General features: G+C 44.8%; 1 protein-coding gene across 1 annotated transcript in view; it reads left to right on the top strand.

Annotated features, from left to right (window-relative positions):
- The window catches only part of RYR3 (ryanodine receptor 3), a 362,708-nt gene that overhangs the window by 333,986 nt on the left and 12,473 nt on the right, over positions 1 to 16,249 (top strand). The window contains exons 87-94 of the mRNA XM_012806300.1: positions 2,075 to 2,179; positions 3,892 to 3,973; positions 4,631 to 5,952; positions 7,862 to 7,920; positions 8,604 to 8,775; positions 9,875 to 9,961; positions 11,800 to 12,000; positions 14,725 to 14,855. Coding sequence (XP_012661754.1) covers positions 2,075 to 2,179; positions 3,892 to 3,973; positions 4,631 to 5,952; positions 7,862 to 7,920; positions 8,604 to 8,775; positions 9,875 to 9,961; positions 11,800 to 12,000; positions 14,725 to 14,855 — 2,159 coding nt within the window. The remainder of the gene's footprint in view (positions 1 to 2,074; positions 2,180 to 3,891; positions 3,974 to 4,630; positions 5,953 to 7,861; positions 7,921 to 8,603; positions 8,776 to 9,874; positions 9,962 to 11,799; positions 12,001 to 14,724; positions 14,856 to 16,249) is intronic.

Raw genomic sequence — 16,249 nt, 5'->3', positions numbered from 1 at the left:
AGAGACAAACCTAGGAACAGGTGATAGGGACACAGAGAGACAAACCTAGGAACAGGTGATAGGGACACAGAGACAAACCTAGGAACAGGTGACTACTCTGAACTTTCACAGAATGTGATACATCTGATGAGATCATTGACCATATTTGACAGTTTGATCAGTCTGATCCGATCTCTGCAAAACCCCATCCTAATCTTCAGAATTTCCCATGGAGCAGGTAGCCCAGATATAAAGGAGAAGCTCATTTTTGGTGAATGTGAGTTTCTTTCAACAACTAGTTTTGTTACAAAAAGAATCTAATGGCTGTTAGGGATCAGAAACGGGATGTATAGTAACACCGATTTCTAAAACGAACGTATGTGATTGGGGATGCAGGCAATATTTCTCTTGCTCCCCTCTTCTTGGAAATCCTGCCAAGACTTTTCTAGATCTTAAGGTAATATCTGTGGGCCTTTTACAACTTTCTAATTGAAAAACGAGTTAGAGATTGGTAAGGGTGGAAAAGAATAGCCTATAAAAAAAAGAGGGTAAGAAGTGTTGGTTCAGTAACAATCTTCAAAAATAGGACAGTTAACGCCAGGCATGGTGTGTCATGCCTACAATCCCAGCACTGGCAGGCCAAGATGGGAGGATCGCTTGAGGCCAGGAATTTGAGACCATCTTGAGCAAGTGTGAGACCCCTTCTCTACAAAAAATAGGAAAAATTAGCCAGGCACCACGGTGCACACCTATGGTTCCAGCTACTAGGGAGGCTAAGGCAGAAGAATCACTGGAGCCCAGGAGTTGGAGGTTGTAGTGATCTGTGATAACACAACTGCACTCTAGCTAGAGCAACAGAGTGAGACTCTGTCTCAGAAAAAATAGGAAAGTTTATTAGTGTGGAAAATGCAAACTGGTAATTAAATCATTGTCTATGTTTGGCTTTCAGAAAAGATAGGGATTGTTTTTTTTGTTTGTTTTTTGGGTTTTTTTGAGACAGAGCCTCAAGCTGTCTCCCTGGGTAGAGTGCCATGGCATCACGCTCACAGCAACCTCCAACTCCTGGGCTCAGGCGAGTCTCCTGCCTCAGCCTCCCAAGTAGCTGGGACTACAGGCGCCCGCCATAACGCCTGGCCATTTTTTGGTTGCAGCCATCGTTGTTTTGGCGGGCCCGGGCTGGGGATTCAAACCCGCCACCTTAGGTGTATGTGGCTGGCGCCTTAGCCGCTTGAGCCACAGGCGCTGAGCCAGGGATTGTTTTATATCTAAAGTTTATGTTAATGATAGGAAAATCCCAGAAGTGGTTGACCACTAGGATTAGTACACGGATGTCTTCTTAACTTGATTGGATAGTTACATTGTAGCATTTATGTGCAGTTTGACTCTACACAATGGGGAAACAGGGGACTGTTTTCAAACTGGGCTCTGCCACGCCTCTGACTTCCTCAAAAGACTGTTCAGGCCAAGGGGTGGGCAAGCTGGGCCAGGGTGCCAGTGCCCCTAACCACAGCACTTAGCTATCTTAAATATGATGTCATAGTTCAAGCCTGTAATCTCAGCACTCTGGCAGGCCGAAGTGGGTGGATTATTTGAGCTCAGGAGTCAGAGACCAGCCTGAGCAAGAGCCAGACCCCCATCACTAACAATAGCTGGGTATTGTGGCAGGCGCCTGTAGTCCCAGCTATTTGGGAGGCTGAGGCAAGAGAATCACTTGGCCCAAGAGTTTGAGGTTGCTGTGAGCTATGAAACCATGGTACTCGACTGAGGGCCACAAAGTGAGACTGTCTCAAAATAAATAAATAAATAAACTAACTAAATATAGTTCTTCCATGTAAGGTTTTATTTGAGGAACTTACTCTGCAGCTAAATAAAAATCAAGGGACTGTGAAATCCCTAGTGGTTTTTCCTAGATGTGGTATTTTTATAATCAGGGAAAAGAAGTCCCAATATCCTGGGGAAATACTGAGCTACAAAACACATGCTGTTTACAAAGTAGTATCTGCCCAGATAAGGGGGTATGAAGTGCTCTTGTGAGAGCAGGCTTCAGAGCAGTTTGTGACATGGAAGTGAAATAAGAATGTCCTCCTCTCCCCAGGGCCCTTGTGTTGGGAACCAGCAGAGCCTGGCTCACAGCAGGCTGTGGGACGCAGTGGTCGGCTTCCTCCACGTGTTTGCTAACATGCAGATGAAGCTCTCCCAGGTACTGTGGCCAGTTCCCTGCACGTGTCACCCCTTGGGATTCCCATTGTGGATGTGGCTGCTTGATCAAAGGCTGGAAAAGCCATTCACATTAGGCCTCATTTTTAAAACTAAGGGCCAACATGGGAGAGAGAAATGAATGTGTCAGCGGGGAGGGGTCCCAGGCAGGCTTCTGCATGAATGCGGCTTCCTTCCTTGTGTCCCACCAGCCCACCCTTTGCACAATATTACTACCTTGACATCTGCTTTCTATGGTGCGAATCCTTTCTGCTTCCTTGTTACTGTTTTGTCTGCCTATCAACACTCTGCCTATCAGCCCCATTTGCTCTGTCCAACGTTGCATGTCTCTGTAATCCACACACCCCTTCTTCTCTCATCTCTGCATCCTCCTCCCTCCCCGTCTCTGCTTCTCCTCCTCACTCCCCATCTCTCTGGCAAGATGAATCAGAACCACTCAGAGCATTTATTATGAACAAATAAACGTAGCTTAGGTAGTAGTTTATCACCTCTCTCCATGGCAACCCATGAAGGAGACCTTCAGGATGTGTTTCAGCTGATTAGAGTAACATTTGCAGCTTTAATTTGAATAATGTCTCTCTAAAACGTTCAAGGCTGTCACATCTGCCTCCTCTCCTCTGGAATGTGCTGTTTAACTCTTTCATTTTTCCCCTTTTGACTCTGGCCTTATGGGAGGAGAGAGTTCATGGGAGGGCTGCTAATTTGACAGTTGTAGGTCCACTCCTCTGTCAGCTGGGCCAGTGGTGCAGAGGCTCTGGAGACAAGAGCCTTAGTCCTACCACCTACCCACTGGTGACTTTCAGAAAGTCACTTACCCCTGCTGGTTTCTGGTTTCACCATCTATAAAACATCCAGAGTTAAAACAGATAATCTTTGAGGTCTTTTCCCAGCTGTGATACTCTATACTTCTATGATATTTCATATAGACCTATGACCCCATAGATGGGGGAGAATTCCTCTGACATTTGAAGAGCTAGGCACAGAGCTATGGTTTGTTCTGAGGGAGTCTATAGAAGAAATATGACCTAGAATACATCTTTTAATCGCACCCTCAGATTACCCACCTTGGATCTTCAAGGATCGTTTCCTGTTGTGATGCAGGATAAAGCTAACTTAAAGCTAAAGCGCAGAGCTAACTTAGCAATGCCCTTTCTGTACAGCTGAAATTAAAACCAAACAGACTAGTATCAAAACCATCCAGAGGAATAGCTTCAATTACATGCCATTTTAAGGGACCAGTGGCACCCAGATCACCACCAACTAGAATCAAGAGAATCTAAATTAATGCAGAAAGAAAGGAGAACCCACTGGGTGATTATGACCTTGATGCTTTAACTGGATTGCCACAGTATTCTCATAAAGCTCCCTGGCGATTCTCTAGAAAATGACGACAGAAACTACTAGAAATATCTAAAGGCTCTCTGCTGGATTGGGTTGTTCAGTAGTTTTGGACAACAACTAATATATCTGTGCTGATAAAAGGAAAAATGAAAAGGAGCTCTAGCAGGGCATCCCGCCACAGTGAGTCTCCTGGTGCTGCAGTGGATGACAAGACGTCATTCACAATAGAAGGGAGCTCGGCCCCCCACCGCGCAGCCTTCACCTAACCTTTCCAGAGCAGCCTCTTCTTGCTCACTGCCCTGAACTTTGCTGAGGGATCAGTTAGCTCAGGGGTATCTCCTGTTTCTGTTCTAGGATTCCAGTCAGATCGAGCTGCTGAAGGAACTCTTGGATCTCCTTCAGGACATGGTGGTGATGCTTCTGTCCCTCCTGGAAGGTTGGGCTGTTTGGTATAACTAGGCATTCACACAACTGTAACCGGTCTAAGCACTAACCTTACTAATCACGCAGATTATCCTTCTGACAGGTCACTGGTACCATGTGATATTGGTCAGAAAGCCAAATTTTCTGAAACAAACAAAAAAAGAGTGAGGGGCACATGGTTTTAAATGGGTGACGCCTAAAATCAATGCATTTGATATCAGTAGGAAAGCCAGAATGAACTGGGGAAAACCTCCAAGCTTTGCTGTTCCCCATCCTCTCCTCTCCCCATTGCTTTTCAACACATCTGACTGCTGGTGTGTACGCCAGCCATCTAGTGGGGCACCCTCCTGGGTCTAAGGGGATGAGAGGGACACCGCGTATCCCTATGTGTCCCCAGGAATCTGATAATGACACCACTTCCCAGGCCCCAGGCCTGATGAAAGGCAGTGGTGCAACCATCTCCTCCTTCCCTCTGTTTCTTCCCCCCTTGGCTCCTAGTGGTGTAGTCTTTACGGCTTGCTGCTCCCTCCTACCCATCTCTAAATCATCACGGTCAGAAAAGAACTAATTAATTTGGCACATAAGTCTTCTAAAAATAGCTACCTGACAAGTTACATGATGGCTTGGGTTTATTTATGTATCTATATGTCTTTTTGAACCTGCCTCACAGGGAATGTGGTAAATGGAACTATTGGCAAGCAGATGGTTGACACACTGGTAGAATCATCTACCAATGTAGAAATGATCTTGAAATTCTTTGATATGTTCTTGAAACTTAAAGACTTAACCAGCTCAGATACCTTCAAAGAATATGACCAAGACGGTAAAGGGATTATCTCCAAAAAAGAATTCCAGAAGGCCATGGAAGGGCAAAAACAGTACACACAGTCAGAGATTGACTTTCTCCTTTCATGCGCAGAAGCTGATGAGAATGACATGTTTAATTACATTGATTTTGTAGACCGGTTCCATGAGCCGGCCAAGGACATAGGGTTCAATGTGGCAGTGTTGTTGACAAATCTTTCTGAGCACATGCCAAATGACTCTCGCCTGAAGTGTCTGCTGGGCCCGGCAGAAAGTGTGCTGAATTACTTTGAACCATACCTAGGACGGATCGAGATCATGGGTGGGGCCAAGAAAATCGAGCGTGTTTATTTTGAGATCAGTGAATCGAGTCGGACTCAGTGGGAGAAGCCTCAGGTGAAGGAATCAAAGAGACAATTCATCTTTGATGTTGTCAACGAAGGTGGAGAGCAGGAGAAGATGGAGCTGTTCGTGAACTTCTGCGAGGACACGATCTTTGAGATGCAGTTAGCATCTCAGATCTCTGAATCTGACTCCGCTGACAGGCCAGAGGAGGAGGAAGAGGAAGACCCTTCTTACACGTTAGAAATTGAAGGCGAAGAGGAGGAAGACAAGTGTTTTGAGCCTATCTCAGCATTTGCCATGGCCTGCGCCTCAGTGAAGAGAAACATCTCCAGCTTTCTGAGGAAGGCCTCCCTGAAGAACCTCAGGAAGCAATACAGGAACGTGAAAAAGATGACCGCAAAGGAGCTGGTGAAGGTGTTCTTCTCTTTCTTCTGGACATTGTTCATGGGGATCTTCCAGCTGTTCTTCGCCATATTGGGAGGGATCTTTCAGATCCTGTGGAGCACAGTGTTTGGAGGGGGCCTAGTAGAAGGGGCAAAGAACATCAGAGTGACCAAGATCCTGGGTGACATGCCTGACCCGACCCAATTTGGTATCCATGAGGATGCTATGGAGGTGGAGAGGGCCGAAGTGACTGAGCCGGGTATCACAGCTGAACTGGTGCACTTTGTAAAGGGTGAGAAGGGAGATGCAGACATGTCAGACCTCTTTGGACTGCACCCAAAGAAGGAAGGTAGCTTAAAGCATGGGCCCGAAGTGGGTTTGGGTGACCTCTCTGAAATTATTGGCAAGGACGAGCCCCCCACATTAGAGAGTACTGTACGGAAGAAAAGGAAAGCACAGGTAAGCACACTTCGTTCCTATCATCTTCATCCCCAGAAAAAGACTTGCCACCCTCTCTTGCAATCCATACTGACAGCATTTGCCCAGGAGCCAACACTGTATTGGACACAACTCTGCTGTCATTCTCCCAATCTAATCATCCCAGCTCTGCCATGTTGGGGGAAATCAAGACTTAGAGGGTTGTCTCAGTTTCTAGTCCTTGGGTGCTGTTCTAGTTTACATTGTAGAGTTCAAACATAATGGTCTCAGACCCCCTATTTGCTTCCAACATCTATTAAAAAGTTAACTCTCATGGCACACAGATTCATTCAGTGAACTGGAAGTGTAGAAAACCAACTACAACCTAAGGGGAGACCTATCGTGGGAGACAGCACTTCTACAGTGTCCTAAAAAAGTCCAAATAATATTGAATGATTGGCATAGCTTCCCGACTATGGATAATGCTTGGGGCATTTTTATCTAGTGATGCACCACTATTCAGTTAGTTCTTTGAGTCAGTCTACTAGATCAAGTGAACAAGATAGCAGTAATTCTAAACCCCTTGGCCACAGAAGGGTGTGTCCCTCTCTTTGCAGCATCCAACTTACAGTGTCATCCTAGCATCAAAGAGAAAAGTGTGAAGACATCAGAGTCTGTTATTGTTTGTAGAAAAATTAATGTGCATTTGTTAGTGTTTTCAGCTCTGGGGATACAGCAGTGAATGAGAAATGCATGGTCCCTATAGTTAACTTATAGAGAACATAGACACTGGACAAGTATGAAGGATTCTAGGAAGGAGACTGTTGGATACTAGGGAAATGCACAGGAGAGAGCACTAACTTGGTTTGAAGAGCCAGGGAGGGACGCATCTGACCATAGGCATCCTTATAATATTATTAAGTCTGATGTAGCCCAGAGTTTGATACATAATAGGGTTTGCAAACTCATCCTAAAAAAAAGGGCTACATACCTCATTGCTAAATATCACTATGGTCACCTTCAAAGTACTCCCCTTGGGAAGCTTTGCACCAGTGCCAGAGCCTAGTCCACCCTTCGATGCAATTTTTCTAGGATGAGTTTGCAAACCTAATTGCCCAACCTTGTATGCCACACTATGTTCTAGGATATGAGAATACATTGGTTAAAAAGAGAAATATTTTTGCTTTCATAGAGCTTAACGTCTAGTCAAGACAAAAAATAAGATATTTACCATTTTTGCCACATATTAGAATAAATTAATGTGCTAATGTGTTGCAGAGGGAACACAGGCCCACTAAACATAGGGTGGTCCAAGAGGCTTCCGAAAAGGTGTCCTCTGAGCTGAGTCCTGAAGCATACATGGCAAGCAACCAAAAAGCTGGGCGGTCATACTCCAGGCAGAGGATGTGGGCAGCCAGGCCTTGGAGTGCAAGAAAATTCAGTATGTTCCAGGAAAGGAAGGGAGGTCTGCATGTTTGAGTGTTGGAAATAAGTGACATGAGATGAGGAAAGAGAGAAAGGCCAGGATCGTGCAGGGCTCCTAGGCCTTCGTAAAGAGCTTGAATTCTATTCTGAGTGCAGAGGCCTCCAGCACAGGGATTAGAGCAGTGGCAAGAGGCCAGAAGGCAAGGCAGGAAGCCCTGTCTGGGAAGCCGGTCTGATCCCCTGGGCAGTGGGACCACTGCCCTGGACTCCCACGGTGTCCTACACGTTTCTTCTGAAGTTGAATAAATAATAGGAGGGAAGTTGAGTTTTCAAGCTTGAAACCTTTGTCTTAGCATCTCTTGAGTCACTTGATACATAGCAGGGCGCTCACATTCAGTGATTCCGAGAGAAGCAGAAACACAATAAGCCATTGCGATTTGTGACCAAGCAGAAAATGGCCAACAATGTGGCTGATCTTCACGACCACCCTTCTTTGAAGAAACCTTGACTGGTTGTTTTTGTCTAGGCAGCAGAGATGAAGGCAGTGCGTGAAGCAGAAGGAAAAGCAGACTCTGAGAAGGCAGAGTAAGTTTTTGGCAGCGTCAACTACTCTAATAGTTATGGCAGATAGTTCTCAACAGCATCTATTATCATATTGCTTTTCTATTGCTGGAAACAATGTATATTCCATAAGCCCTAGGTTTATTTTCTTTTACCCCAGTTACATAATAACACATTCTATTAATCTTAATAACTTTATAGTCTCGGTAGTAGACTGGATTCACTGTCTGGCCAAACAAATGATCAAACACCTATACTTTGCAACCTCATGTAACATTAGTGATGACGAGCTCTAATACTTTCTGAATACTTATTACATGTCAGGCCTGCATTATACTCTTTCGTGCATTATTAGGCCTTGCTGTAGGCTTAGAAGAGCAGGTACCCTTACTAACATTCAAGAAGGCTTTGAAAATAAGACAACTTTTCTGAAGGGAAAAAAAAATTGCTAAGTCTAATTTCAGAAAAGAGTAGAGGCTTGCATATAACCGATGTAGCCTATGACCTCGCTCATCAAAGTGGTCACCACTCATGAAATCTGTATGAGATGTTCAGCCACTGTGGGTTGATAATGACCTGAGGGTTCTACCCTTTGACAATGACTCCACCTCCTGCTCTTGTGAACCCAGGTTTCTCTCTAGTTCAGTCTCCTTTCCTTAGCCAGGCCTACCTTTGTCCCCCTCTAAGTGGGCTTTGCCTTCCTACAGCATGGAAGACGGAGAGAAGGAGGACAAAGAGGAAGAGGAGGAGCCAGCCGAGCACCTGTGGGCAGAGGTGGCCAAACGAAGGAAGCGGCGGCATGGTCAGAAGGCTGAGAAGCCAGAAGCCTTCATGGCCAATTTCTTTAAAGGGCTGGAAATCTATCAGACCAAGTTACTGGTAAGCGCTCCAGCCCTATTCCCAGGGGCACATTGGCCTGGGCAGGCCACAGAGACCTGCTGCTGATTCCTTTCACCCTGTAGTTAATTCTGCTTCCTCTCCTTCCTGTCCTTCCTCTTCTTTTCTTCCCACTTATCTACCTGCTCCTTTTGTGTTGGAGGGAAAGAAAGATGGGATAATCTGGAAAAAGCCACAGCCCTCCAGCAGCTCTGCCCAGCAGGGAGGTATCCTCTCCAAGAGAGCAGGAACACCTCTTTCTGGGTGGTCCTTTATGTTTGTTATGTGGGGATTCAGCCAATCCTGGTCCAAAAGCTCAAAAGTAGTTTGATCGTGTGGGATACAGAAAGAATTTTTCTGTTCTAGGCTGGCCTCCCATGCTAGTCCTCTGAAGCTTTCTACATTTAATTCAAACCTCAGCAGGACTGATAATATTGTTTGATGAATTGCCCACTGAGATACCATGGCTTACAGCCAGGACCACACCTTCCCTGGCACCAGTACTGAGGGGCCCCCACAGAGAGTTTAAAAACTTGGCCCACAAAGCTACCATTCCAGCCTTCAAGTGCTGACTTTTCCTGGGAAGATGGCAGTGGGAATGGAAATGGTGCCCCTGAGAAGAGAGAGGAAAAGCCTCCTGGGGCTGTAATGTACAAAGGGAGGAGGACTCTAGGCCACAAACTGGCTGTGTCCAGGATGGTGGTTGCAGGAGTCTTTCATGGGCCTAGATCACACATGATTTCCAAATAGACTACTTCCTGTGTTCAGTGATCATGAAAACACACACACACAAAGCGCCTTCAAGGCAGTGCTGGAGTCCTCTGCTCCTGCTGTGTTTGGGCATCTGGTTCCCTAAGAGATAAGCCAGAGCAGGGTTCTTTTGAGCATCCTTCTAAGCAATTTTTCAAGTATCAACATTTCCCATTCCTTTCAAATAAGTCGTGCCTGTGTTAAGAAGACCAGGATTGCCCTAGAGGAGTGGTCAGCAAAGGGGAGGGCTAGTCCTGTGTGCACATATCACCAGAAGGGATACTGTGTGGGAGAAGGATGCGCTCTCTCCCTCCTGAAGCTCTTCCACTTTTGCCTGTCCTTTCCTTTTCAGCACTACCTGGCCAGGAATTTCTACAACCTGAGGTTCCTTGCTCTGTTTGTAGCCTTCGCTATCAACTTCATCCTGCTTTTTTATAAGGTGATATTTCATTCGGGAGTTATTTGCTAAATATGCTATATGCTAAGTATTCTACATACAGAAAAAAATGTAACTGGAGTTATACTGTTAATTATAGCAAAAATTATAACAGCTGAGGACATTTCTAAGCCATTGGCTTCTAAAAAAGATACAATCTTTAGCAATGAGAAGAATGGCAAGAGAGCCATTTAGGGGACCATTTAAATTGCTCAGGTTTATTTCAGTCATTACTTAATTCAGTCTTCAAATATTTGTTGTAATCCATGTGCTAGCTAGACCCTACCTTAGGAACTACAGGGTATTTCAAGATGAGTAATAAATGCAGTTCTTTCCTTGAGGGATAAGGCAACTGAGAGCCATTACAGTTGTCCCATGTGCTAGAATCAATATGAAGAAATAATTAACGGGAGCTGGGAAGAGAGGGTCGCCAGAGATAAAGGAAGATTTAGAACATTGATTGGCAAGTGGGTCTTACATGCTGTCCATGCAGTAATAGCTAGTGGAATGAATTAATGAATGGCCCTGCATCCTTGGCATAGGCTTTAACTGGCTTTTCTCTCTCATGCCTCTCTCCCTTTTTATTTAACCACCAATCCAATTTTTGTAAAACATTATTTTATCCATATCAGCTTTCAATTTGATAAGGTAATGGCTTTCTGTTGCCCTTAGGGGAGGAAATGGAAGTCTATAGTCAGGTATGGTCAAGTTGGGCTTTAAACATACTGAGAGGCCAGGCACAGTGGCTCATGCCTATAATCTAAGCACTTAGAGAGGCTGAGGCAGGTGGATTGCTTCATCTCAGGAGTTCAAGACCAGCCTGAGCAAGAGTGAGACCCTGTCTCTACTAAAAATAAAAAAACCAACCAGGTGTTGTGGTGGGCACCTGTAGTCCCAGCTACTCAGAAGGCTAAGGCAAGAGGATCACTTGAACCCAGGCGTCTGAGGTTGCTATGAGCTACAATGATACCATGGCACTCTACCCAGGGTGAAGAGTGAGACTGTGTCTCAAAAACAAAACAATAAACAAACAGAGTGAGGTTGAGGTGACTCCAGACAGCCATTTGGGTGGAAGGAGCCAAGCAGGTAGTTGCAGCTACAGGATAAAAGCCTCCAAGGCGTAGAACTGACGGTCATCTGTATGTATGAGAATTGCAGCTGAAGCCACGAAAGTAAATAGCATCTCAGAAAGAAGATACTGAGTGTGTATGTGGACATGTAGGCATGGGCTTATGTCTTTGCTGCCTCCCAGGCCACACAGCATTTCAGAGATTCCCTCCTGTGGCACAGGGATCATGACATATGTAGTAGAAAATCCCTAATTTTAATGTTTGGGGTTTTGTTTGTTTGTTTTGAGATAGAGTCTCACTGCGGTGTCATAGCTCACAGCAACCTCTAAGTCTTGGGCTCAAGTGATCCTCTTTTCTCATCCACCCACCCCACCCCACCCCCAGTAGCTTGGCCTGTAAGTCCTCCAAGCCCACAACGCCTGGCTAGTTTTTCTATTTTTAGTAGAGATGGGGTCTTACTCTTTCTCAGGCTGGTCTTGACTTCCTGAGCTCAGGTGGTCTACATGCCTCAGCCTCCCAGAATGCCTAATTTTAATTTTTTGCTCTATTTTCAAGCAGACAGATTTTGTCTCTTCTTAAAATTTGTGATGGCAATTATTAGAGATACTGGGAGATTCTTAGTAATAAGTTACCTAAAAACCTTATCATACAGCTGGTAACGTTCAGTCACTACTACTTGCATAGCATACACTAACAATATAAAATATGTGGGGAGCGTCCAGTGGCCGAGGCTCTTTCTGATGTTTATGAGTGAATCTGTCTTTGGGCCAGGTGACAGAAGAACCTTTAGAAGAAGACACGGAGGACGTTACGAACCTGTGGAATTCCTTTAATGATGAGGAAGAGGAGGAAGCGATGGTGTTCTTTGTCCTGCAGGAGAGCACTGGATACATGGCGCCCACCCTGCGGGCCCTGGCCGTCATTCACACAATCATCTCTCTAGTCTGCGTGGTGGGCTACTACTGCTTGAAGGTGAGCTGCTCATCTCTCTGGGTCTAATGATTCCTCAAGCCACAAGTGTCAGTTCTGAGCCCAGCCAGCACTTTGCGCTAATACTTTGCTGATAGAGTCAGGTCCGTGGAGCAGCAACAGTCCCCTGGGAGCTGCCTAGACCTGCAGAAGCTCAGCCCCAATCACAGGCCTTATAAATCAGAACCTACAGCTTAACATGGTTCCGGGTGCTTTGTGTGCACATCCGCGTTGGAGAAGCCTTGCTCAGCACCTCATCACAGGCACCTTTTGTATTTCACAAAATTAGAGTCATCAGGCTAAGTCACTCAGAGAGCTATTTATCTGTGAGAGGTTCTTCTGATCTCTAATTGATGTTGATATTTTTATATAAAAATATTTTTTCATTAGGTTGTGACCATTTGAGTTCTCAGAAGAGAGCTTACTGACATGTTCCTGTTTCAGTTATCCACTGCTGCATAACAAACCACTCCCAAGCTTAGTGGTTAAGACACCTATTTTCTCTCTCTGGTTCTGTGGGTGGTGCCTAAAGCCAGCTGGGTGCTCAGGTAGGCTAGAATGGCCAAGCTGGCACATTGCCATGCCTGGCAGCTGGGTAGGGGTCAGCTGGGAAGCTGGCTCAACTCAGGCAGGTGGGCCTGTCTCTCTGAGTTCTCCCTCTCCATGTGGCCTCTCTGCATGACCTCTCTAGTGGGGCAGCTGAAACTCTTGCATGATGGCTTGGGGTTTCCAGAAAGAGCACAACTGGGGAAGACACTAGCCCTTCTTAAGTCCTACCAGTGGCTGTTTGTTGAAGCAAGTCGCAGTCCAGCCCAGATTCACTGTTGCATGGCAGGAGGTGGGTATCCAAGAGCATGAATACTAGGGAGCACGGTCCACTGGGGCCATCTTTGTATAGGTATGTACATATTACGGTGTATCAGTCGTCAATCCTTCCATTTTAGTGTCCTAAGTCCAGTTCTCGTTCCACTACATCATGATTTTATTTTTCTCATTACATTTTTTCTACCTTCTCCTGCATAGGAGGCCTCCTGAGTTACACACCAAGCCATCAGTCTTCCTGGGAAGAGTCCAGAAAATATATTCCCATCCTTGTGTTCCCTTCTTCTCTCAGTGATCTATGGTACCATATAGGAAGTCCAAGGACCTTCCTGGAGAGACTGTGTGCCTTGAACCACACTGAGGACTCCATTGTAACTATGAAAGTGTGGATTCAGGAGCCTGGCTGCCTGGGCTGGACTCACAGCTCTGCCACTTAACCTCCCTGGTCCTGTGTCTCTTAATCTGTAAAAATTAGCGTTATAATAATAACAGCAAATAGAGTTTTGTTGGAGGAATAAGTGGATTAATATGTGCAAGCTACTGTCCTTTACTTAGAGATCCTAGAGTTCAGCTTGGTGGATGGGGTGCATATATACGGGTGACCTAGAGAAAATCAAAACAAAATGCTATCTTAGGAAGAAAAATGTGCAAGTTCTGCTTACAAGAGTATACAAAGTCCTAATGCTTTCAGTCCCTGAGATCTCCAGTGTTACCTAAAACTTGGTGTTCTCATTGTTCGTCAGAATCATTTCAAAACATAGCACTGTGGCTGGAGTCTCACCTCCCCTGCCACAGCGTCACTGCCCCTTGCGGTTTATGGTGCCTGTCTTATCCTTTCCACCTTCCTACCATTAGGCTTTTATTTCCTCAATGTCATTTTGTTGGTTTAAAGAAAAATGGCAAGAGGTCACTCTTTACAAATTAGTATCTGTGTTTTTTCCTTGTTTTGGAAATAGTGTGGGCTTTGTGCCCGTCATGAGTTTTGAGGCAGAGTTTGGAGACCAAGGTCTCAAAGCTGTTGCCAAGTAAACAGTGACATCCCAGACCTGGCTCTGTCTGAATTAGGCTTTCCTGGGCAGAGCAAGTCTGTCATTTCCTGGGATTTCAGCAGTTTCCTTTGACCTAGTAACTCTGTCCTGTGTTGGAAGTGTTGAGAACGCTCAGTGATGGTTGGGGTGAGCGGTTATCTTCCTGTCCCTTTCTACAGTCCCCTTGGGTTGGTAGGTCTTTAGAGCATGTCACCATATCTATTCTAAAATTAAAGCCACATTGTAAGAGAATGAGGAGTGGTTAGTAGAAAACAAAATAAGTGCGCTGTTGCCTAGCAGGAGCTCCTAGGCAAAGAACCTCAGGGAGAAAACTTCAATACCAAAAGACTGTGTACAGAGTCTCCTGCACCCTCTCATTCTAATCAAACTGTGTTTCATTACCTAAACTTCAAAGCACAAGATGGGTTTGACCTTGGACATTGAAGAGGGCTGAAACATTTCACCATATTCCTGTGGCTGGCCAATCTATTCTAGAATAGTAATTAGAATAATAATTCTAAGTCTTGGTTCAATTATAGCCTATGAGTCTTAGGATATCTTGCTCAGTTGGTCTTGGGGCTTGGCACTTCTCACCAGGCCTCTCACTGGGATTGGCCAGGGAGTCTAGTTTATATTAATGTCAGCTATGTAACTGAAATGTTAAAGGGTGGCCCAAATCAGATCAGCCTTTGGGGAGGCAAGTATACTAGCCCAAACAAGTGAGAAGAGATTTATTTGACTTTAGATTCCACCCTAAGAATCCTACCTTATGGAGACTGTCACTTTGAAATTGGAAAGTTACTCTGTGACAAATGCCTGGAAGCAGATGCTTTAATCACAAAGCCTTCTCTGAGTCACCTGTGTCTTGCTGCTCTAGGTCCCTTTGGTGGTATTCAAAAGGGAAAAAGAAATTGCCAGGAAGCTGGAGTTTGATGGCCTGTATATCACGGAACAACCTTCCGAAGATGACATCAAGGGGCAGTGGGACCGCTTGGTCATCAACACACCGTAAGTGTCCTTCCACCCACAACCTAAGAAGGAAATGGAGGCTGTCCTGCAGGTAGATCAATAACTCTTCACCAGCCTAGGAAACTGGTTAGCAAAACTTCCTGGGACTTTTCTCCCATGCCTTTTCAATAGCGTTGCTTATTTCCCCTAAAAACGCATGTATATAGTATCTCCACAAATTCAATGGAAGATAGAAAATACATCAGGAGGTGCTCAACATATTTCATTAAGACCATACTGTCCAGTACAATGTTGCTTAAACTAGTTTTCCTTGGTTGTGTCACTTAGAGCAACCTTTTGGGCACCAGGGACTGGTTTCGTGGAAGATAAGCCGGTGGGAGGAGATGGGGGAGATTCAGGATGATTCAAATGCATCACACCACCTCATGTCATCAGGCATTAGATGTTCATAAGGATCCAACCTAGATCCCTCACATGTGCAGTTTACAGTAGGGTTTGTGCTCCTCTGAGAATCTCATGATGCCGCTTATCTGACAAGAGGCAGAGTGCAGGCAATGATGTAAGCAATGTGGAGCGGCTGTAAATACAGATGAAGCTTCACTTGCTCAGCTGCCACTCGCCTCCTAATGTGAAGCCTGGTTCCTAACAGGTCACAGACTGGTACCTTGGGGATTGGGGACTGTAGACATAGAGGATTTTTGTTTTTTGTGTGGGGGAGATCTGTGGGTCTCGCTGTTCTGAGCGCCCTGTGTGGCAGTGTCGCACTCTTTTTTTCTTATTTTTTTTTGTTTTTTTTTATTGTTTTTTTTTCTCAGTGATTAATGATGTTAGTAATATTCATTCTCCTGTTTTATAGTTTTTTCACTTAGGTATTGGTCTCTGAATGTATTGCTTTATTCTGACAATTTTGAACTTTATTTAAGTGGAATTATACTATATACTATGTCCTATATCCCTTCAAGTGACAAACTGTCACTTTAAGTTTTTGTTCAGCATTATTTCTGGGAACCCACCTGTTTTCAAAGCTGCAGCATCTTCCAATATTCAAGTGCATTACACATCTATCAACTTCCCTAACAATCGCTGTTTTCACCTGTTTTGAGTTTCTGGCTATTACAAACAGTACTACAATGAACATTGTTATACCCAATGCACAAGTCAAAGAGTTTCTTTAAAGAATAGACCCAGGAGAGGAATTTGCTGATTAGTAGGATATGTACAATGCTTGTTCCAATTTGCATTCCAAACAGTACTATGTGAGACTCTGCCTCTTTGTTGTACGTGTCCCTCATTACTGAAGGGGTTGAGTGTCTTATATTCTTTTTCCTGAACATTCATTATATACATACATTCTTTGTTTATGCATTTTTTATGTTTGCTATGCCACATCTTAAGAAATATGACCAAGTAAAAAATAAGTTTTCTACTTATAT

Source organism: Otolemur garnettii, unplaced genomic scaffold (genome assembly GCF_000181295.1).
Source record: "Otolemur garnettii isolate 467f Iridium unplaced genomic scaffold, OtoGar3 scaffold00050, whole genome shotgun sequence".
NCBI classification, from domain to species: Eukaryota; Metazoa; Chordata; class Mammalia; order Primates; family Galagidae; genus Otolemur; species Otolemur garnettii.
The sequence above is the reverse complement of the archived record's forward strand: the minus strand, read 5'-3'. Positions and strand labels throughout refer to the sequence as shown.